Source organism: Phyllobates terribilis, unplaced genomic scaffold (genome assembly GCF_046119375.1).
Source record: "Phyllobates terribilis strain yellow unplaced genomic scaffold, ASM4611937v1 Scaffold_1__5_contigs__length_1240528914, whole genome shotgun sequence".
NCBI classification, from domain to species: Eukaryota; Metazoa; Chordata; class Amphibia; order Anura; family Dendrobatidae; genus Phyllobates; species Phyllobates terribilis.
The window spans coordinates 352262320-352286883 of record NW_027362761.1 but is presented as its reverse complement, the minus strand read 5'-3'; the positions used below and the strand labels follow the sequence as shown (position 1 = coordinate 352286883).

At 42.2% G+C, this 24564-nt stretch overlaps 1 protein-coding gene across 16 annotated transcripts in view; it reads right to left on the bottom strand.

Annotated features, from left to right (window-relative positions):
• The window catches only part of NCOR2 (nuclear receptor corepressor 2), a 475703-nt gene that overhangs the window by 135029 nt on the left and 316110 nt on the right, over positions 1 to 24564 (bottom strand). For 15 of the 16 annotated variants that reach the window (XM_073676156.1, XM_073676157.1, XM_073676163.1 and 12 more), the window contains one exon: positions 8369 to 8431. In XM_073676156.1, coding sequence (XP_073532257.1) covers positions 8369 to 8431 — 63 coding nt within the window. The remainder of the gene's footprint in view (positions 1 to 8368; positions 8432 to 24564) is intronic. The other variant, XM_073676154.1, reaches the window with a different exon arrangement.

Below are 24564 nucleotides of genomic sequence, written 5' to 3'. Positions count from 1 at the left end.
TCCCAGGACAGCTTCAGCTCTGCTACATTCACGACAGGCTGGATCGTAGCAGAACGCTGCCATCCAGCCTGTCATCCCACAGACACTGAGAAGCGCAGGCATGCTTGCGTTCCTCAGTGTCTGGCTGTGACGGCATCCAGATGAGCCGACAATGAACTCAGCTCACCTCATGCACGTCACTGACAGCGTGGGAGAATTCTCCAGCGCATGCGGTGAGCGTGAGAGAATTCTCCTGCTGAAGCGCTGAGCGCAGGAGAATTTTCCCACGCTGTCAGTGACGTGCATGAGGTGAGCTGAGTTCATTGGACATGACCTCGGCTCATCTGGATGCCGTCACAGCCTGACACTGAGGAGCGCAAGCAAGCCTGCGCTTCTCAGTGTCTGCGGGATGACAGGCTGGATGGCAGCTTTCTGCCGTATTTTTTTTTTTTATTATTTCATGAAATTCATGAAATAATTAAGAAAAAATGGGCTTCCCTATATTGTTGTGTCTGGCCAGGTACAAATAGGCAGCTGGTGGTTGGGGGCAGCCCGTTCCTGCCTGCTGTACCTGGCAGGACACAAATATAGTGCGAAGCCCCACTTCAATTTTTTTAAAATTATTTCAGGAAATTCATGAAATAATTTAAAAAAAATTGACGCGGGGCTTCGCACTATATTTGTGTCCTGCCAGGTACAGCAGGCAGGAACGGGCTGCCCCCAACCACCAGCTGCCTATTTGTACCTGGCCAGACACAACAATATAGGGAAGCCCATTTTTTCTTAATTATTTCATGAATTTCATGAAATAATAAAAAAAAAAAATACGGCAGAAAGCTGCCATCCAGCTTGTCATCCCGCAGACACTGAGAAGCGCAGGCTTGCTTGCGCTCCTCAGTGTCAGGCTGTGACGGCATCCAGATGAGCCGAGGTCATGTCCAATGAACTCAGCTCACCTCATGCACGTCACTGACAGCGTGGGAGAATTCTCCTGCACTCAGCGCTTCAGCAGGAGAATTCTCTCACGCTCACCGCATGCGCAGGAGAATTCTCCCACGCTGTCAGTGACGTGCATGAGGTGAGCCGAGTTCATTGTCGGCTCATCTGGCTGCCGTCACAGCCAGACACTGAGGAGCGCAAGCATGCCTGCGCTTCTCAGTGTCTGTGGGATGACAGGCTGGATGGCAGCGTTCTGCTGCGGTCCGGCCTGTCATCTCGATGTAGCAGAGCTGGAGCCGTCCTGGGAACCATGGAAAGGTAAGGATGATGTTGCTTTATTATTTTTCTTTTATTGCAGGAGATCGTTGGCTTCAGCTGGAATGGGCGTGATGGTAAGTATGGTTTAATTTAGAACAATAAAGAATTGTGTCTTTATTTCAATTAAAGGACTTTATTCTGGGTGTTTGTGTTTTTTTTAACTTTGACTATGGGGTTAGTAATGGGGGTGTCTTATAGACGCCTCTCCATTACTAACCTGGGCTTGATGTCAGCTGGCATTATAAGCGGACATCAACCCCAGCCCTATTAACCCACTGCCACCGCTACAGGGCAGTGGGAAGAGCGAGGCTAAGTGCCAGAATTGGCGCATCCTATGGATGCGCCATTTCTGGGACGGCTGACGGCTGGTATTTCTAGCCTGGGAGGGGCCAATATTCATGGCACCCTTCCTGGGCTATTAATATCAGCCCCCAGCTGTCTGCCTAGCCTTTGCTAGCTATTAAAATAGGGGGGACCCCACGTCATTTTTTTGGGGGGGTCCCCCATTTTAATAGCTAGTAAAGGCTAGGTATTCAGCTGGGGGCTGATATTAGTAGCCTGGGAAGCTCCGTGGGTATTACCATCTTCCCAGGCTTCAAACATCTGCCCCAGCCGTCTGCTTAAACTCCGCTAGAGCCTAAAATTACGGGGAACCCCACGCCAATTTTTTTTTTAATAAATCCTTTATTTTAACACTAAATGACAAGTACAGTAACCAACACTGTCACTGTACTTATTATATATGTGACTGACATGTTTCTATCTATCTAATCTATGTGTGAAGCTCTATTCTTTCAGTTCTAAATTGTCGGGTACCGGTGTATGCCGCTGATGTTCCCATCGATTTGGGCAACCACCTCCCCCAATACATTCTACATTATTGTTAGTTGTTTTCCTTCATGTAGAATTAACCTACAAGGAAAGAAAGGGTTTATTTTCATTCCGATATTTCTGTCCCATTGACTTGCATTGGTTTCCGGTATCGGAATCGGCGATATTCGATACTTTTTGAGTATTGGCCCGATCCAATCCGATCCGATATTTCCTGATATCGGAAGGTATCGCTCAACACTAGTCAAGAGGCTACAAACTCAGCTCTGCTCCCATGTAAAAGGTTTCTATCAATTGTACCCAGTCTAGGCAATCCTCTGTGAGCAGAAGTCACTGATATTGTGATCATTGCTACAATGTTACCTCTTAAATAGCAACTATGTTTGTTTATGGGTTTTTTTTATCAATCAATAGTACAAGTAAAAATAGGAAATTAAGAGAAAAAGGTCCCTTTTCTCATTTATCATTCACTTGTCTTCTGGACTGATCATTCACGCTCAAAAACTGCTCAAATCCATGTACTAATCTCTCTGCAGTTAGAGATTAAGGCCGGGTTCCCACGTATTGTAAATGCTGAATCTTTCTGCTGCTGTTTATCTGCATGTTTTGTGCAGGTTTCCACAACAAAATATGCAACAATCTACTCTGATTATAGCATGTTATTTTTATGCGTTTTCCCCTTTATTTGATGCCTTTTTGGTGTAGATGAATAAGCATTTTTTATGTTTTTCTTCAGTACTGAAAAGCTTTGATTAGGCACTTAAAATTACAACTGCATTTTTTTTTAAGTGTTTTTCTCAGAATAATCATGGAAGTCCGGAACCAACAAAACCGCACAGTTCAACGGTATCTTTGGCAAGAGATCACATCCACTTTGCTTGGACAGTTAAACGCACTTTTTGCACACAAAAAAATGTAGTGGGAACATGGCCGAAGTTATACCTGTTTATGGAGTAGCTGAATGGAGCCCCCTTCCCACAGTATGAAAGTCACACGATTGTGATGTCACGCCATACTCAAGAGCGAGGAAATCAGTTCAATGACATCACAGGGGTCAGAGGATTCTCAGCCAGATATCAGGAAGCAGCGCAGGTTACAGAAGGTTTTGGGAAAGCAATAAACTTACAAAAGAGCTTATACCTAGCAGTAGTGGCCAACCCCTCTCACAATCTCAGCTGCAGTACAGACCGGGTTCTACAGCATTTCATTGCTGCATCCAAGCATTAACAGCTGGCTCCAACACTCCCTTATAGGCCTAAAGAGAGTATAGGAGGCTACTGTAGACTGTGGCTCTAAAAAAGGCAAGTGTCATTCATGCCGTGTTCACAACATGCTACGTGTCCATGTTTGGCATGTGATCTCCGGCCACATATGCTGACTGTAGCCATAGCTCCTGGTGACATGTTGGATGCCAAGAGTGTCATCTAGGACTTGGTCAGTATGGTAAGCAATAACTACAAGTAGGTTTACACTTTATAAATGCAATCCCCAGGAACTATTATGTCTTGCTCACTCCATCATTAAATAGACCCTGTCAGCTGAGTCATGCTGCCCAAACCACAGGCAGCATGATTCAGAGCCTGGCTGCATGATTGCTGCACGATTGCAGCCAGGAATACATTTCATTGAAGTTTGAAGAGCCGGCCAGGGACTGTAGGCAGAGATGAGACTAGTCCGGCACCAAACCTAGCCATTTTTTACTAGCACCACTGCTGATGATTGAAAGGTCTCTCCCTACGTACACACATAAGAGATACCTATCAATCACCTCAAGCGGTGTGCGGAGAAGCTGGCGGGTGGCAGCTAAGGACTAGTCTCGTCTCTGCAGATAGTCCATGACTGATTCTTAAACCTGTATTTTCTCTGAAAGGCCAGAGCATTTTGGAGAACACTATACCTGGCCCCTATTCATCCAGTCTGGGGTCTTTGGCAGCATGACCCAGCAGACAGGCTCCCTTTAAACTGTAGAAATGCAGGTACGGGATCAAAGCCTTATAGACAAAGGGGGCAGGCTGGATATCTACCTAGAATAGTATTGTTTGTGATCTTTTAGAAGCCAGCAGCACTTTCCTCAGAGCTGTCACTGTTTATTCTACACATCAGGGTGTTTGTCTAGGAGACGGCTTGCCAATACTATGATCCCTTCAGCAGACTGCCGTGTTCTCAGAGGTGCCGTGTTACTCATCACATATCACAAGTCATCTGCTCTCGAGAACATCACATAGCAGAAGACATGATTCTATTTGGGGGACGCTGTTCTACTCTGGGAATATTCATAGTGCAGCCTCTTTCACAGCGTACGAAGAGAAAATAATTCAACTGCAACACATTTTCAATTGGCCAATAAAGCATTTACCTACATTAAAGCGACAGTCAGCACAGAATGACTGTTCAAACCAAACACAGCTGCTCTGTGGCCTTCCCACCTGCTTGTTTTCTATCTTCGCCCCTCTTTGATTGACACCTTTGGCTTTATAGAGAAGAAGAGAGGGGTGGAGGTAGAGCAGAAGACAAGCAGGTGGGAAGGTGTAGTTAAATGCTTGGCTCCGCCATGAAGCACCAAGCATCTGTACGTGGTCTGAACAGTCAATCTGTGCCAACAGGGTCCCTTTCAGTCACTGTGATTTTAGATAGATACTCTCCTTTTATATCGGCAGAGTGCAGCACGGATTTGGTATATTGCACAATATGGTAATACATTCGGCGAGATATTCAAGAAATGTTTTATAGAAATCCAATTAAATACTTGAATATTTTTAAAAGAAGTTGTCCACCAAATCCAATTAATTCTGTATCCTAAACAGCAGCTATTTTTGCTGTCACCAAGAGAAGCTCCAGGGCCCTAGTAAAAAGTTTTATCACGGCAATCCTATTACTTTTAGTGTGTGCTGTGCACCCCTTATTATTCACTTCATATTAAAAGTAAAACAGAAAAATATGTAAAGAAAGATTCCGTGTCTCAGGAGGTCAGCCATGGCTCTCCCCCTCACGGTGTGTGTGGCGCTGCAGCTGCACCAGGAGCCTCCCCCCACTCTGTGATGAAAGGGCTGGGCTTCTGTGGACCACCAGCTAAATATGGAAAAGTCCAGCATGAGAACAACTACTGTCTGTAAGACTCTTGCAGTATCACACAAAAATGCTGCAGACTAACAAACAGTCAGGGGCGACTATATTTCATGTTGAATTAAAAAATTAATTACTATGTCTAGTGCTCCTTTAATGGGATTATCAGATGGCACATTTCTAGCAACAACCCACAGGGTCTCCAGTACAAAAGACATACTCATTCGTAAGTATTAACTACATTGTGGTAAGCATTGTGGTAGAAGACCTCTCACTTTTTACCTAATCTAAATGAACTGCTCCCCCTCAAATCAGACATTGTTGTTTTCCCTTTTTATCCATATCTGATCAACAGATATCATACCCTTCTACTTGCACCCTGTTAGCCAAGAGGGTGTGATCTTCAAGAAGACGCCTACAGAAGAGTGAAGGATCATGCCTCTTTGGCTAACCAGACTAGACTTGCATATAGAGCACACAATGCAATACGGTGCCATATCTCTTTAAGGGTAGGAACATATAAAAAAAAAATCGTCCAGAGTTTCATCCAGAAATGTAATACAATTCAAGAAAAGAAATGAGATTTTTTTCTCACTTGTCCATCATGTACAATCCGTTTTTGTTACAGCAGCAGCTATTAATCATTGACAAAACCAGTTACAGTTTCCTATGTTACAGAATTGCAATATATCTGTAAAAATGCTATACTGTATATCTGTATGGCATCCGGTTTTTGTTTTTTTTTGCACACCCACAGACTGTCAGTAAAAAAAAAGAATCGCTCATCTCCACTGCCCATTGAATAACATTGCTCCAAGTGCTGTCTGTTTCTTTCATGGACAGCAAATCGGACCGAAAATACAGTCGTGTGACCCTAATGGACAGGCAGAGGGAAAAAAAGCAAAAGCCAAATTCAGGGAAACGGCAACATTTAGACCAGCTAAGAGAATTACATATTTATCACAAGTAACTGTTGACTTTACCAATCCCATCACCACATTACGATATAACTGAAGCATGTGGTCTCAACCCCATTTATAAGGCAAGAAATTCCACTTATTAAACCTGACAGGGCACACCTGTGAAGTGAAAACCATTTCTGGTGACTACCTCTTGAAGCTCATCAAGAGAATGGCAAGAGTGTGCAAAGCTGTCATCAAAGCAAAAGGTGGCTACTTTGAAGAACCTAGAATATAAGACATACTTTCAGTTGTTTCACACTTTTTTGTTAAGTATATAATTCCACATGTGTTAATTCATAGTTTTGATGCCTTCAATGTGAATGTACAATTTTCATAGTCATGAAAATACAGAAAAATCTTTAAATGAGAAGGTGTGTCCAAACTTTTGGTCTGTACTGTATATGAAGACCGCAGACAGCATGCCCACAGTGTGTCACAGCCCATGACAACAAGATTGACAGATATTTGCTGGTGACTAGACATCACAGAAGGAAGACAATAATATATTTACAGAAAGCTGCAGGAAGCATTGCAAGTCAATGAAATAATGACAAAATAAAACAGAATTAAAATGAAGGCAATTGATCAAACTAAAAAAAGAAGACTGCAGGTAACAGGTACTGCCATAGTATTACCTGGCCACTCACAGCTGGCGATCACGCCACTTAGGAAATCAATGCAGCCTTGCTTGCCAGCGCTAACATCATCATTCAGATCCTACCAGTGATGACACCTGACAGAGCCAGGAAGCATTTAACCCCTGCCATCTGACCGAATGTAAGCAACATATGGTAAAGAATAAAAGCGCTCCATACTTTCCGAGCGTGGGAGGAAGATCAGTTACAGTGCTCAGCTCGGCTTGGTGTTACATTTGAAATTCTCATGAAATATTCAGTTTCAAGGCATGCATGGATTTCCTGAAACCAATGCAGACAAGACAAATTTGGTAGAGTCATCCATTATTTACAGATCCACAGAAGACGAGCGGTGTCTCTGTAAAACCGGGCTCACAAACACATTTCTGCTATAAAGCAACCTTGAAACTGCCAGTGAATGGCTTTGTGTTCTGGTATATTGTCAGCGGAAAAAACACACAATCCAACCTTGATCTGCTAATAACACTCCTCACGCTGAAAGAAAGCAATCGGTATTGAAAAGATAGCGCTAGCCTTCAGTTTCTGAGCATCACCGGAACAAAGCCGCTCTGTCGCAGTGATAAAGTGGAAAACTCCCGCTAGAACACTTCGCAAAAGCCCCGCTCACATAATAATTACAATCGTCAACCATTCATGAGCCAATTATATAAATCTCAGGTGTGAGGCGATGAAATGTACCTGAAGAATGTCTCATGGCTATGAGTCGCTTAGTGACGCAGACGCTTTATAGACATACAGGTGACTTATGAGACCGTTAGTGACGTGGACGATTTATAGACATACAGGTGACTTATGAGACCGTTAGTGACGTGGACGATTTATAGACATACAGGTGACTTATGAGACCGTTAGTGACGTGGACGATTTAGACGTACAGGTAACTTATGAGACTGTTAGTGACGTGGACGATTTAGACGTACAGGTAACTTATGAGACTGTTAGTGACGTGGACGATTTATAGACATACAGGTGACTTATGAGACCGTTAGTGACGTGGACGATTTAGACGTACAGGTAACTTATGAGACTGTTAGTGACGTGGACGATTTATAGACATACAGGTGACTTATGAGACCGTTAGTGACGTGGACGATTTAGACGTACAGGTAACTTATGAGACTGTTAGTGACGTGGACGATTTATAGACATACAGGTGACTTATGAGACGGTTAGTGATGTGGGCGCTTTAGACATACAGGTAACTTATGAGACTGTTAGTGACGTGGACGATTTATAGACATACAGGTGACTTATGAGACTGTTAGTGATGTGGGCGCTTTAGACATACAGGTAACTTATGAGACCGTTCGTGACGCGGATGATTTATAGACATACAGGTGACTTATGAGACCGTTCGTGACGCAGACGATTTATAGACATACAGGTGACTTATGAGACCGTTCGTGACGTGGACGATTTAGACGTACAGGTTACTTGAACCAGTAAGTGAGACACAAGTCGTAATATTGGACCTTATGCGATTAGCTAGGCCTTAAACTGCCGATTCATCTCCTACATACAGCAAACACAAGCAGCACAATATCTGTGGTAAGATGCCAGGTATGGAAAGCGTTACAGAAGGAAGAGACCCTGCTTTCACCACAACAGAAGTACTCTTACCTTTCTTAGCGGTCTCCATTTCCTCTTCAGTCCACCGCGAGCTTTCATTCATTTCCATCGCTGCTGCAAAAACAAAATGCAGGAATATTTGAGTTAACCAAAATCGAAAACGAAGGAGCGCGGTCGGGTGTGCCACTGTCATACCTTCACGCCACAAGACTGAATGAGACTGTACCCATTGAATACCAGAGGGGCATACTACAGTTCGCTGTGTAGGTATCTACATTTGAAGACATGCTCCTGGTGGAGGTGGAGCACGATGCAGGGCAGCAGTCCCAGGTCAAGTACTGACTACACAATGCAATCCGGGGGCTTCAAGTGCCAGACCTTTTTGCCAGTGTGCATTGTAGAAATTCAGTTTCTCAGGCTGAAAACATTCGCTACCATTCCACTTCTAATGGCCCATGAAAGAGAGAGAGCAATGGGCTGCGGGCACTTAGAGTACGGCACTGATTGGACTACGATAAAACATGAACAGTTCACATAAAGGACAAACACGGGACAAGAAGGGGGGAAAGTTGCACAGACAATTAAAAATAGCAGTGCTCTTCATGCAGAGAGTCTGTCGCGGCAAACCTCCGACAACTATTAGGCCTGGCCCTTGGGGGGACATGAAGGCACATCGTTTACAGTTCACTGCACAAGATTTCGGTTGGCACCTCTCATAGTCACATCACAAGTAATTCTGTTTTATGAGATTCCCCACAGCCACAAGATGGTAAGAGATAGGACTCCAGCAGCGTATGTCTGCCATACTGTGCGATGGAGAAGAAACTCAGCACCCACATTACACAGCCGCAGAACGCCACTGCAGCTAGTACAGATAGTAAAGTCTAACACAGCAACAGATGGCTTTCCTGTGTATTCATTAATTAGTCATGAATAGAACATTCTATTAAAAAGTCGTCATTGATCAGGTAGATATACAAAACACATACAATTCTCAGTAAATTGGATTAAAGGGAATGATACAAACCTTATATAGGAAACATTTTAAAGAAGGTCCCAAGTTCAGTTTGTGTCTAGATACACGTTTAATGACCAACTAAAAAATAGATTGTGAGCTTTTGGGAGTTGGGCGCTCTTGTTTGAACTGTTCATGGGTTAAGCTGTGTGAACAGGAGACAGATTTGTGGTAGTATTCTTGCAGAAGCATCGCATATATGCTGCCATCAGATATAAGGGCTTGTTCACACATGGCAGTTTTGAGGCTTTTATTTTCTGCAAATTTTTTTTGGGCAGCAAAAACACAGCATTTTCCAGTAACCACAAAATGAGTGAGATTTCTAAATTCTCATTCACACTGTATTTTTTCCTTGCGTTTTTTTGACCCAGGGTGCATTTTTTTTAAGCAGCATGTACATTTTTTGAGCATTTTTACTGCAGTTCCTCCCCTTGGAGATCAAGATGGCTTAGCAGCAAAAAAAAAAAAAAAAAAAAAAAAAAAAAAAGAGTAAAAAATGCACCAAATTTCTTGCAATAGACTACTTTAAAATGCAGAAACAAATGCATAAAAAAGGTCCATGTGAACGAACTCCAACAAGAAGTCTAAGGCAGTGTTCTCATGATGCATTTCAGATGCATTTTTTCTGCAACTTTCCAAAAAATTGGTAAAAACATGGGCGATTTTGCCTAGCTTACAAAAAAAAAAATAAATCGCTTCTCAAAGGCATTGTGTGAAAGTGGCCTTAAAGTGTATTTTGGTCAGGTTATTTATGTACACTTTAGAAAGCAATTGTTTGAGTGAACAGATAGAACATTATATATATAGACTACGGCAACAGACTACGAACAAACCCTGGGTGTACTCTGATGGCGCGCTCTTCACTCTCTCTGGTTGCTAACTTACAGATGAATGTAAATAGCTACTTTATGTTTGATTTTAGATGGTCCGGACCAATACTCCAGCATGTTCAGGTTTTTATTGTGGTATTTCACCTGCACGTACAATCAATGGGAGAACCTTCAACAATGTTTATGAGGTTTTCAAAAACAGCTTATTTCTTACAACGATTTACTTTTTCCCAGGGCCACAGTGGTATGGTTAAAAATTCAATTTTGAGGGTGGAGATACCAGGTAAAGGGCGCTCCCATGATAGCAGATGTAATCAAATAGAAACATTACCAAAAAAGTACCAAAAGAATAAAATAAAAATTTATTTAAAAACAACACATTGATACACCCTGACATTTTCTTTAAATATTGGAAGCAAAAATTTGAACACGTTGAAATTCCCACTAAGATCAGATTAGGCTGGAAGGTATTTAGAAAATACATTATACATGAAACATGGAGAGAAACTCAATATAAAATAATACATGAGGCCATATACGCCATATAGGCCACACATACCAGGATTGGGGGGGGGGGGATTGGGGAGGCCACACATACCAGGATTGGGGGGGGGGGATTGGGGAGGCCACACCTACCAGGATTGGGGAGGCTGCACATACCAGGGTTGGGGGGGGGGGATTGGGGAGGCCACACATGCCAGGATTGGGGAGGATTGGGGAGGCCGCACATACCAGGATTGGCGGATTGGGGAGGCCACACATACCGGGACTGGGGTGGCCACACATACCAGGATTGGGAGACTGGGAAGGCCACACATACCAGGATTGGGGGACTGGGAAGGCCACACATACCAGGATTGGGGGACTGGGAAGGCCACACATACCAGGATTGGGGGACTGGGAAGGCCACACATACCAGGATTAGGGGATGAGGGGGTGCCACACATACCAGGATGGGGAAATTTACCAATAGCTGCTGGATTTCTCACCCTAGGCTTATACTCAAGTCAATAAAGTCAAGACGTTTTCCCAGTTTTTTGTGGTAAAATTAGGGGCCTCGGCTTATACTCGGGTCGGCTTATTTAAAATATATGGTATTTTAAAATCAGTGAGTACGTGGTGCCCATAATACTGCAGGACTGTGGGGTGCATTATACTATATAGGGGCTGCATTTTACCCTATGGGGTGTGTAATATACTGTATGGAGGACTATGGGGAGTGCATTATATTCTATGGAGGACCATGGGAAGTTCATTATACTATATTGAGGATTATGGGGGGCACATTATACTATATGGAGGATTATGGGGGGCGCATTAAACTATATGGAGGATTATCGGTGGTGTATTATACTCTACGGAAGGCTGTGGAGCCATTATAATATTTTGAGGGCTATGTGGGGGGCCATTATACTGTATGAAAGCAATTATACAGTGTGAAGGGTTGTGTGGGGTCCATTATACTGTTTGGAGGGCTCGTGCGGGCCATTATACTGTATGTAGGCACATTATAGTGTATGGAGAACTTTGGGGGTCACAGTTGGGGGATCATACTGTGTTGGGGTCACCATACTTTGCCTTGTGAGTTGAGGTGTGGCACAGTAGGGTCATCATACTGTGCATGTGGAAAAATTCACCATGGGGGTATCACACTGTTTGGGGTGCACTTTTGTTGGAATCACACTTTATGGGGCAATGAAAGAGGAATCTAGGACTTCATCAGGAGGAAAATTACTGTGTAAAGGCTGGAAAGTTGTGAGATCTGATCTTCGGTGACACAGACAAATATTTATTTTTTGTGGGGGGGGGGGGCGCAATTAGAACTTCTGCTATGGGGTCCCATGATTCCTATGTACGCCCCTGGCTAGACCCTAACATTCCCCCCATAGCAGAGCTGATCCACTGTATGGGAGTAGAACAGCTAGATGCCCTCAGTAACAAGGCTCCATAGGCTGGTAAATTTTTGTTAAAATGGAGACAGTTTATTATAACGTGTTGCTCTCTGACTGAAAAAAACAAAATTGTCGAACCATTTACTTCTACAGAATGGTATATTCTAGAGGATCTAAATAACAACTTAGGACTATTACGCGTAAACTAAAACATGGGAGATAATCAGCACAAATTATTTATATTTACTTAATTCCCTTTGTTGACAATGATGATTGTAAGTTGTTAATACTTAATCTTTATTTATTTGTTGTGCCAGCTAATCACAATTTATTGATTACACAATGTGCCTGATCGGAGTACGGGCTCCTGATTAATGTTCATTTTGGCATTGTTCATATGTTTTCTTTTTTCTGAAAATCCTAAAAATTATGTTTTAAAAAAAAAACAAAAAAAAAAAACACAACACGTATCCAGCCTTCTTCATTTTTGGAAAACCAAGAGCTTAGGCTATAACGGCTTTAAGCATTAGGCTTGATTCACACATCAGTGGTTTTGATCAGTATTTCATCAGTATTTGTAGGCCAAAACCAGCAGTGTCTCCAAGACACAGAACAGGTGTCAATCTTTCAATTATAGTTATTTTCTGTAAGTTCCATTTCGGTGTGTTTATGGCAAAACCAGGTTCAAAATACTGACGTGTGAATAAGCCCCTGTACAGATGAGCATTGTAAAAATCGTATGTAAAAATTCTGTGACTTTATTTAGATTCCAAGCAATGGTCTTTTCTTGTAGACAATATTCATTAATTGTATTAAGAATTTCAGCAATCGTCAAAACTTCGGATTTTCTCCAATAGGCAATTTTCATTTTTGTGACTATTCTGCAGTGTGTGTAAAGTGAAAATCAATCCAAATCTAACATTAACAAGGCTTGTTTGGTGGTTAATGAAAAATCTACAAATTCTAGAGAATACTGAACTCCTTGCTTCCCATAAAGAAAGGACCACTCCACAATCCCAGCAGATGTGCTTCACACCTGCATTAGGACTTGAGCAGCGCCAGCAGGTTGCAGGGCAGTCCTTGTGCATCCTGGCCCGTCTACCTGGTGGTAATCATCTTATAATAATGTCAAATCATTGGAACAACATCTCATGCATGGAATAACCTGTATCACCAAATGCTTGGTTTGTTAGATTTTATTGTTGAGTTTTGTTCTTGATTTTTGCTAAAATCATAAAAATCAATAAAAACATTGTGAAAAAAAACTCATGTGTTTCACCAGTGTTAAAGATTTACAACGGAAATGAATCACTGTTGTATCCAAGTGCATTTTTTCCCCTGACCTCGTCAGTGGCACAAGGACACTCATCTGAAAATCGGTACAAACAAATGCATTCTGCATTTTCCTCAGCAAAGAACAACGGTCTATGTGAAAAGTTCACATGTGAATAGGCGCATTGACGTTAAAAGGGGTTGTCTGTATGTGGCTGCAGACTTGTGAATCGTCACATCGCGCGCACTGAGTGCTGTGAGGATTCTCCGATGCTGGGAGCAGGCAGCCATGTGACTGCAAGTATGTAATATGCATACTCCCGGCCACATTTCGACTAGGTGGGAGCGGCCTCACTCAACGCAAGTCTATTGAGCGAAGCCAGAAGCAGTCTAGTCGCAAAGTGGCCGGGAGTATGCATATCGCACACTTGTGGTCACATGCCCGCCCACTCCCGGCACCAGAAAATCCTCACAGCGCACAGTGTGCACAATGTGAGGATTCACAAGTCTGCAGTTACATAAAATGACAGCAGACTTGTAGGTTGAAGGGACTGTCAGCACAGGATGACTGTTCAAACCAAGTACTGGTGCATCGGTCAATCATTTAATTACACCTTCCCAACCTGCTTGGTTTCTCTATGTCCACCCCCTCCCCTCTTCTTTGACTGACAGCTCATGCTTCATGGAGGCTGAGAAGGGTAGAGATAGATTGAAATCAAGCAGGTGGCAATGATTGACCCCACTATGATGCACTGAGCTTATATATTTGGCTAGAACAGTCATTCCTTGCTTACAGACGCCCTTTAAATCGGTCAATGTTCAGAGCAAGTGCTGTCCAATCTACACTAGAACATCACTTGCGTAAGAAATACTTTGTGTGAATACAGCCATACGTCAAGGCTATACAGTCACACTTTGTAGCTTTAACTATTGCCCAAAGTAATACAATGAATGTCCTGCAACTTGAGAACTGCAACTGATAAAAAGGTGAAAATCTTGTTAAAGTATATGCATATGCACATACCCTATATGCTGCAGGTAGGAAAAATGCTGCATAAGACACGCACATTTTTACCTCCAAAACAGTGTGTTCTAATGCCACATTTGTGTTGTCAGTACATGCGGATCCACTGCATGTAATGACATTTCAATCGGTCAAAATCTGCAGCGGAGACTAGCATCTCCGCCACAGAAATTGAAATGCTGCGGGTGGGTTTGGGTATGTGCCCACGATCAGGAGACTCTGCGGGTTTGAAGCTGTGTTTTTACGCAGAGGCCAGATGTTACAGCATAGTGGATGGTATTTCTAGAAATCTCTTGTCCACCATGCATGCATCTGAGGTTGTGGATAACCTGCAGACACCATGCGGCGCGTCTTTCAGGACCGCAGGATGTGAAATTCACTTGCAGAGTCGCTAGTTTCCACAACAGAAATTTGACCACTAGAATGTAATGAATGTGGTAAATCCGCATGGTTCTTGCGGGTTTACGTGTTTTGGACGCAGCAAAAATATGCTGCGTCCAAAGTGCTGCTACATCCGGATCATGGGCATACAGCCTAAAATTTAAAAAAAATGGCATGTGCAGCCGCGTCATTTTCATAACCAGCAGAGGGAAAGCCAACCACTTGGGGCTGATATTAATAGCCGGGGAAGGGGCCATTAGCCAAAAATGTTCCCTAGCTATTAATAACAGCCCACAGCTGTTTGCTTAGCTTTTACTGGCTAGATTACAGGGGGCCCATAGAAAAAAATTTAAATAGGGTACCTCTATAAAATCTAACCAGCCAAGGCTAGGCAGACAGCTGTGGGCTGATATTAATAACCAGAGAAGGGACCATGGATCTTGGCCCCCTCTGAGGCTAATAATATCAGCTCTCAGCGGCCCCAGAACTGGCACATCCATAAGATGCTCCAAATCTGGCACTTGGCCTCCGCTCTTCCCACCTGCTCTGGTGCGGTGGCAAGTGGGGTAATAAGGTTATGGTTCATGTCAGCCTTGTATTGGCAGCTGACATGAAGCCCAGGTTAGTAATGGAGAGAGACTATAAGACGCCCCCATTACTAACCCCGTAGTAAGGTTTTTTAAATAAAGACATGGCCAGAATAAAGTCTTTTATTTTAAAAAAAATTCCACACCGTTTTAATCATTTATTTAAAAATAAAAAACATTGTATACTCACCCAAGGCCTAATCCCTGATGTCCTTGTCTCCTGTAAGAAGCCAAAAATAAAAATAATATCTCTCACCTGTCCGCCGTGATGACATAATTTAGAGTGTCCCACGACGATCTGGGTCACTTCTACATCAGTCACACCAGTAATCATTGGTGTGACTGTTGTAGAGGACAGCACTGTATATACTGATAGGAGTGTAATCACTCCTGCCAGTGTATAGCGCTGCTGAGACTGAGGTCACTTGAGTTCATCAGCTGAGAGCTCCGGTGACCTCGCTTACTGCATCAGTGTTGTGTGGGAAAATTCTCACGCAGCACCGATGCCGTGAGAGCACCGGAGCTCTCAGCTGATGAACTCAAGTGACCTCACTCTCACAACTCTGCGCTATACACTGCAGGTGTTTTTATTTTAATATTGATTTAACTTTTTTTTACACTGCGCACAGAAGCCGGCTGAGGAGACTACTTTGACCATAGGATGATGGGAGGAGTAGTCTCCCGTGGGCAATTCTTTGTGCATTTTTGCGGCGTTTTTTACTCATTGACTTGATTTGAGTCAGTCAAATACGTAGAAAACATCCGCAGCAAATTCGCAAATATTTTTATACCTGCATTTTTGCTGCAGATTTGACTGAAATGGGTGAAAAATGCTGCATAAACACACAAAGAATTGATATGCTGCAGATTTAAACGCTATGAGAATCCTGACAGGAAAATTCTTGGTCATGTGCAGAGCACTTCAGGATGGTCACTGCATTAGCAGGCACACGGTTTACCTAGCATTTTTGTCCCATTTCCGCACTTAAAAAACAAAGCAAAAATACACCAAAAACGCACCGTGTGCACATAGCCTTATACTTAATGGGTGCAGAAAATTTGCAATATACAAAAACTCACCAAAATCTCATCGTGGGAACGTAGCCTAAGGATACTGCATTTTTGGAGCAGTGAAAATTAGCAGCATCAAATAGTCATTGTTGGAACTTAAAGGAGTTGTCCACTATAAAGACAAACTCTTCTCAATCTGAAAGTTTGTCCCCGTTAAAATAAAAACACTCATGCTCAACTCCAGTGCTGGTGCTGTTCCAACATATACAGTGGTGTGAAAAAGTGTTTGCCCCCTTCCTGATTTCTTATTCTTTTGCATGTTTGTCACACTTAATTAAATGTTTCAGAACACAAAACAAATATAAATATAACACAAAGATAACACAAGTAAACACAAAATGCAGTTTTTAAATAAAGGTCTTTATTATTAACGGAAAAAGAAATCCAAACCTAAAGGGCACCGTGTGAAAAAGTGATTCCCCTCCCCTCCTAAAACATAGTTTAACCGTGGTTTATCACATCTTTGGGAAGCGGAGTTCAATTTCCCTAGTCATACACACTGCCACACCTGTTCTCAATCACAAAATCACTTAAATAGGACATGCCTGACAGTGAAGTAGACTAAAAGATCCCCAAATGCTAGACATCATTCAGGAACAAATGAGAAAGTACCGCGTTTTTCAGACAATAAAAGGCTCCGGACCATAAGACGCACCTAGGTTTTAGAGGAGGAAAATAGAAAAAAAAATTTAGCGAAAAATGTGGTCATGATACCCTGTTAAGGGGGAGGGGGTCTGCTGGTGACACTGTTATAGGGGTAATGTCCCCCACTTCTGTTAATATCCCCCATCCTGGTATATATGGCCCCCTCCTTCCTGTTATACGTGGCCCTCATCCCCATTCTGATATGCATGGCACCCCAATCCACCATCCTGGTATGCACGGCACACCAATCCCCCATCCTGGTATGCATGGCCCCTTCATCTCTCTTCCTGGTATGTATGGCACCCTTCATCCTGTTATGTATGGCCTCCCTCACACCCATCCTGGTATGTATGGTACCTTCATTCCTATTCCTGGTATGTATGGCCCCCCTTCATCCCTGTATGTATGGGCCCCCTCATGCCTCATCCCTGTATGTATGGGGCTCCTCATGCCTCATCCCTGTATGCATGGGCCCCCTCATGCCTCATCCCTGTATGTATGGGCCCCTCATCCTGGTATGCTTGGCACCCTCTGATCCCCGTCACGCGGCACAGAAAAAAAATAAACAATCATACTCACCTCCTCTCTTCTCCAGCGCTGTGTTCCACTCTGTGCCGGAATAGTCACTGCTCCCCACGCCGGGAGTGTGTGCATGGGGAGCAGTAACCATTCATTCTCCCTAATAGCGGGCACACTTTAGCTGCAGCGCGGCTCCTGCTGCGCTCGGCGTGCCCGCTATTAAAGACAATGAATATTCCCCGCACCCATGGGAGTGGTGGATATTCATGGCCTTTAATAGCGGGCACACTGAAAACAGAGAGCAGCAGGAGCCGCGCTGCGGCTACAGCGTGCGCGCTATTAGGGAGAATGAATGGTCACTGCTCCCCACGCACGCAGTCCCAGCGTGGGGAGCAGTGACTATTTCGGCACAGAGCGGAACACAGCGCTGGAGGAGAGAGGAGGCGAGTAGGATTGTTTATTTTTTTCTGTGTAGCGTGACGGGGGATCAGGGGGTGCCAAGCATACCTGGATGAGGGTCGGGGGGGGGGGGGCATACATATAGGGATGAAGGGTGCCATACATACCGGGATGAGGGATAAAGGGTGCCATACATACCAGGAGCCGCGCTGCGGGCTTAGTGTGCCGGTTATTAAGGAAAAGTAATATTCACTGCTCCTCAAGCCCATGGGCGTGGGGAGCAGTGAATATTCATTTTCTTTAGTAGCGGGCACAGTGTAGGCTGCAGCAGGCGGCTGCTGTCTCCTGTGCACTGCTACTCTCCGCCTCTGTCGCTTACCTTCATCCACCATCACCCACAGTAATTATGTATATCGGACTATTAGACGCACCCCCACTTTCCTCCAAAATTTTGGAGGAAAAAAAATGCGCCTTATAGTCCGAAAAATACGGTAATTGAGATCTATCAGTCTGGAAAAGGTTATGAAACCATTTCTAAAGCTTTGAGACTCCAGCGAACCACAGTGAGAACCATTATCCACAAATGGCGAAAACATGGAACATTGGTGTACCTTCCCTGGAGTGGCCGGCCGACTAAAATTACTCCAAGAGCGCAGCGACGACTCATCCAAAGAACTTCAGGCCTCACTTGCTTCAGTTAAGGTCAGTGTTCATGACACCACCATAAGAAAGAGATTGGGCAAAAATGGCATGCATGCAAAGTTCCAAGACAAAAACCACTGCTGAGCAAAAAGAACATAAAGGCTCGTGTCAGTTTTGCCAGAAAACATCTTGATGATCGCCAAGACTTTTGGGAGAATACTCTGTGGACGGACGAGACAAAGTTGAACTTTTTGGAAGGTGTATGTCCCATTACATCTGGTGTAGAAGTAACAGTATTTCAGAAAAGAAACATCATACCAACAGTAAAATATGGTGGTGGTAGTGTGATGGCCTGGGGCTGTTTTGCTGCTTCAGGACAAGGAAGACTTGCCAATGTAAATGGAACCATGAATTCTGCTGCCTACAAAAAAACCTTGAAAGAGAATGTCCGGCCATCTGTTTGTGACCTAAAGTTGAACCGCACTTGGGTTATGCTGCAGGAAAATGATCCAAAACACACCAGCAAGTCGACCTCTGGCTTAAGAAAAGCAAAAAGCAAAAGTGGCCTATTGAAATTCCTGACCTTAATCCGATTGAGATGCTGTGGCATGACCTTAAAAAGGCGGTTCAAGCTCGGAAACCCTCCAATGTGGCTGAATTAGAACAATTTTGCAAAGATGAGTGGGCTAAAAGTCTCATTGCCAGTTATCGCAAACACTTGATTGCAGTTGTTGCTGCTAAGGGTGGCCCAACCAATTATTAGGTTTAGGGGGCAATCACTTTTTCACACTGGGCCCTGTAGGTTTGGATTTCTTTCTCCCTTAGCAATAAAGACCTTCATTTAAAAACTGCATTTTGCGGTTACTTGTGTTATCTTTGTCTATTACTTAAATTTGTTTTGTGATCTGAAACATTTAATTGTGACAAACATGCAAAAGAATAAGAAATCAGGAAGGAGGCAAACACTTTTTCACACCACTGCATATATAATCAAACACGCAAAAAAATGGTAACGTGTTAAATACTTATAAGTAAATAGATTTCTAAAGGTGCAGTTGACATGAAATTCTCACCAAATGTCAGTAACAACCCATCCAATCTACATAGGCAAAGAAATCAAAACATAAATGTCCATAAATTAAGTATGTGTGATCATCAGAAATGACAGAGGGAAAATGTATTGAACACATTTAGAAGGTGCAAAAAGTCATGGCACCAGCTGAAATCTATCAGTGGTTAGAAAGCAATCCTTCCTGTTAAGAGAAAAATAATAGCAGCTTTAGAAATATATTTACTTCAAAAATTGGTGACGTGTTTAATACTTATTTCACCCGCTGTATGTATGTATGTATGTATGTATGTATGTGTACATACTCACACAGCTATATTTCATCTATTTACATACAGTCACACATCTCTCCCCATCCATCCTATTACAGTAGAACATTATTACATCAGTAAGGAGGATTAGGGATAATCTTCATTGCGAGGGTCATCATGCCGGTCAGACATCACCGATTGCGTCAGAGGGAGGAGGGACCGCCGCAGTGACACGAGGCCACACCCACATAGATCATATGAGCGGAACCCCGTCAGGCAGCAGCTGCAGTGGTCCCTCCTCCCTCTGACGCAATCGGTGATGTCTGACCAGCATGACGTCGACGCTCTAGGAGCCAATCCACAGCACACTAGCTAAAGCACATGACAGGCTGTTATGTGCTGGGGTTTTTGATTAGTCGTGTTACTATACTTAAGGGACACGTGTTTATGATGCCACACCCCCAGAAGTAGGCACGATAGTCGAAACACGCGTAGGGGTAGGGGCACCAGTGCGTGGCACACATACAGTGGGTACGAAAAGTATTCAGACCCCTTTAAATTTTTCACTCTGTTTCATTGCAGTCATTTGGTAAATTGTTAAGAGTTCATTTCTGTTTGCAAAAATTTCTACATTTCTGTTTTTTTTCAGTCAAGATAGGGTGCAGAGTGTACTTTAATGAGAAAAAAATGAACTTTAGAATTTACCAAATGGCTGCAATGAAACAAAGAGTGAAAAATTTAAAGGGGTCTGAATACTTTCCGTACCCACTGTATGTAAGTTATGTTTCTTTGGCTGTTCATTTGATCTTTGCTACTTTAGGTAGTTGTGTTACTGTGAATAACATGTAGCATCTATATCTTTATACTTTAGCATTACTGATGCATGTTTGTATACTTATATTACTATCATTATTAACTACCCCTTTTGAATCAACTACTCTAACCTGTGTATAGGTCACTTTCTTCTTTTTTGCATTATGTTTTGATCTTACTAAAATTATGTGTGCCACTCCATGGTGCCTTTTTTGGTATTAGCCACTAATTATCTTCCACCACTCACAATTTTACTGTATTTGTTGTTTCTAATATTATTAATAAACTATATATTTTTACATTTTATTAGTAGTTCTTCATGCGTCGTTTTCCCCTTTCTGAGCTGTACTTCTATAGGACGTTGAACCTATACTATAGTTCCTATTTAAATTTGCCAGTTTTTTTTACCTTACAATCTGTGTATTTTTAAGATTTAGTGGAATTTCCTTCGGAGGTTTCTGTTTGCTGTTACCTATGTGGTATCGCTGCATTCAGAAAAGCCAGATGTATTAAAATCTAAAAAAAATAATTAACCTGATCGGTAAACCCCGTAAATGAAAAAAAAAAAAATCAAGAATGCCAAAATTACGCTTTTTTTGGTTGCTGCAAATCCACAAAACTTGCTTTAACAAGCTATCAAAATGTCATAGCTATCCCAAAATGGTAAATAAAAACGTTGTCTCGCCCTGCAAAAAATAAGCCGAAAACAAAAATGTTACAGGGTTCGGAAAATGGTGACACAATCCCCCAATTTTTTTTGATAACTTCTGATTTTTTTTTCACCACTAAAATAATAAAAACTAGATATGATGATTATCGTCGTAATCGTATTGATGAGGAGAATCATATTGCATGGTCATTTTTACCACAAAATGTACACCGTAAAAATAATTCCCAAAAAACAATGTCAGAATTGCATTTTTTTTTTTTCCACGATTTCTCCCCAGTTGGAATTTTTCCCCGTTTTCCAGTAGACTATATGGTAAAATGAATGGCGTCATTCAAAAGTACAACTTGTCCTACAAAAAAACATGCCCTCATATGTCTATGTGTATAGAAAAATAAAAAAAGAGTTATGGCTCTGGGGAGAAAACAAAACTAAAACGGAAAAACGGAAATTGGCCGCGGCGTGAAGGGGTCAAGTATGTTCTATTTTCTGTGTGTGATCGTTTTTTACAATGTAAGCGAACAGTAGCAGCTGTAAAGGCATTCTGATGAATAGGTCTGGGGAGTGCATTGGTGTAAGATCCTAACATGACGCTAACAGACATTTATTGGGTATCACTGGTATAGCAAAAACAGCAAGAAAAAATAAAATTAGTAATTGGGTATGAATGTAACCATCTGTTCTATGTATCCATGCCACAATTTACTGTATGGCAATAAATGCAATCTTCACTTTTCTAAACATGTAACAGCTCAACCATCATCATTATGCAGAAAACCTTGTTTCAAGGTATGAAAGACAGAAAAGTATTACACAGGGATCAACAATCAAAAGCAAATGGTCTGTTCACAATGTGCATCCCTCCATTCCTGCTGCACGCACATGGAGCGCACAGCACAGAGGTCACACGGATACACAACAACCCATCAGCCATTAAGAGAACGCTCTGTGCCAGTCTACCAGAGGGATTCTGCTTAACCCCTTCATCTTCCGAGAGCTGTTCCACCAAAACTTCAGTAAAGGGCATAGGATATAACTGAGCTCACCAATTATACAGATTGCAAACTTTTAATATTCAGATTGTGGTTGCATCTGAACATTTTGTCTAAGTGCTTTTATCACAATTAATGATGATGGATTAAGCTTCAGTGACGGCTATTAGAGAGATAGCCTCTATTACATTGTACCCAGTGTTTGATTATGTATCGCCTCACTGGAAGCGGGCCATCTCTGCCTTAAGATTTTACAGTAAATGAGCATTATCTTATCAATCTTGTGGGACTGTGCAAGCCAAAAGCAGAAGTTACAAAACTTGTGGCTCTGTGCTAGCTGCAAGGGAAGGACTATGACAAGAACCTTATGGCGGAGATATATTGATGATATGTTTTCCAGCGTTTTACAGTACCAGCAAAGTGAATGAGATTTCTGAAATCTTATGCACATGCTACTTCTTTTTTCCTTGCAAATTTGAACCATCATAGCGTATTTTCGATATTCATTTTTCCTGACAACTCTCACCAAAGACATTTAAGGTATATCCATAGTAAATGGCATCCTTTTGAACCCGTACCTCTTTAGAGAACAGGGGCATGCTCGAACACTACCATTCATACTCCACTATGGATGGGTGATCTACATTCTCCACAAAGATACATGTCCCAGAGGTGCCACCGTCATCTATCAGATATTTTAGGTTAATCCCGTGAATAGACAATAACAATTAGATCAAACCTATTAATACTTCTTTATTCAGATACCATAAGTGTATGAAGGTTCATTAGTGGAGAGAAAAGAGCCACGTTTGGCTCATCAGGCAGGTTTACAAATGTTTGTGCCTACCCGGCCTGCCCAAATGTTCCTTGCAGATAGAAAATAATTCTCAGCAATTCTCACGATGGTGAAACTACAAATTCTAGCATACCATGATAGCCATAGACTTCCCAGCCTGTGGAAGTTGTCTCCAATTTGTGTCTTTACACTAGTGTAAAACTACAACTCTCAGCATGTACTTACAGCCACAACAGCCAAAGAGACAAAAGCTGAAAATCTCTATCTAATAGTATCACTTTTTTCCCTTATCAATCTCAGTGGAGCATGTATGCCAATTTTATACCAGGTTTATCAGACTGATTATAACACAGAATTTATGGTGCATACATTATAGGGAACCTGGGGTACGAGGCAGTGTGGTCCCACAACACTTTGGCATTGGTTTGTATTTTGCCTGCCTTGGGGGTACTATAATGCTGATATCACTTGACTACTGACAAGGACTCTGTTCAGATCCTTAGGATTGGTGATATGCACCCGGTCTTATTTACTAGCTTTTGTGTTTTATATGTAAGCTATAATTGATGTTACCACTGTGATTATCTTACTGGCTTGTATATGGGAGATATCCCTCAAATTATGAGGATTTATACTTTATTTACATGTGTTATACGATAATCTAATGACCTGTACAGGAGGATATTTCCCTTAAATTATGTGGATCTGTACTTTGCCTATATATGCTATATGATAATTCCATATGAGAACATATCCCTCCAAATGTGGAAATTTGCACTTTTCTGTACATGTCATATGATATTTCTATGACCTATAAATGGGGGTATGTACTCTATTTACACATGTTTTGTGATAATCTAATGGCAGGGACATGGGGCATATCCCACGAAAATAAGAGGTTTGGAACGTTACTGATATAATCTTACATTCCTATTTTCTGAATTGTATTTATATTTTCCGTGCTTACAGTGATATCTCTTGACCACACTGCCTCAAACTTACTGGGGCTTTCTATGTCTTAGGGGCTTTTGACATGATTTTATGGGGTGTTTGTATGTCTTGTGATAACATTAATAAAAATTTTGAAATAGCAGATTTACTGAGTACTTTGATCTCTTTATTTAAATTATTAATGAAGAATGAGGAATGAGAAATAGTTCAGTGTATTTGGGTTTCCTCATTTTGTCTGAAGGATATTAATACACTATATTGAAATGAACGTCTATATCCTTTTTTGTTTACAAATTATAGGGAACCTGTCAGGTGATTCATGCTCCCCAAACCGTAGGCAGAATCAATTGTTGCTCCGGGTTTCAGAGAAATTATATGGTACTTGGAAGTTCCGGCCAAAGACCATATCTGTAGAGGAGAATAGTCCACCT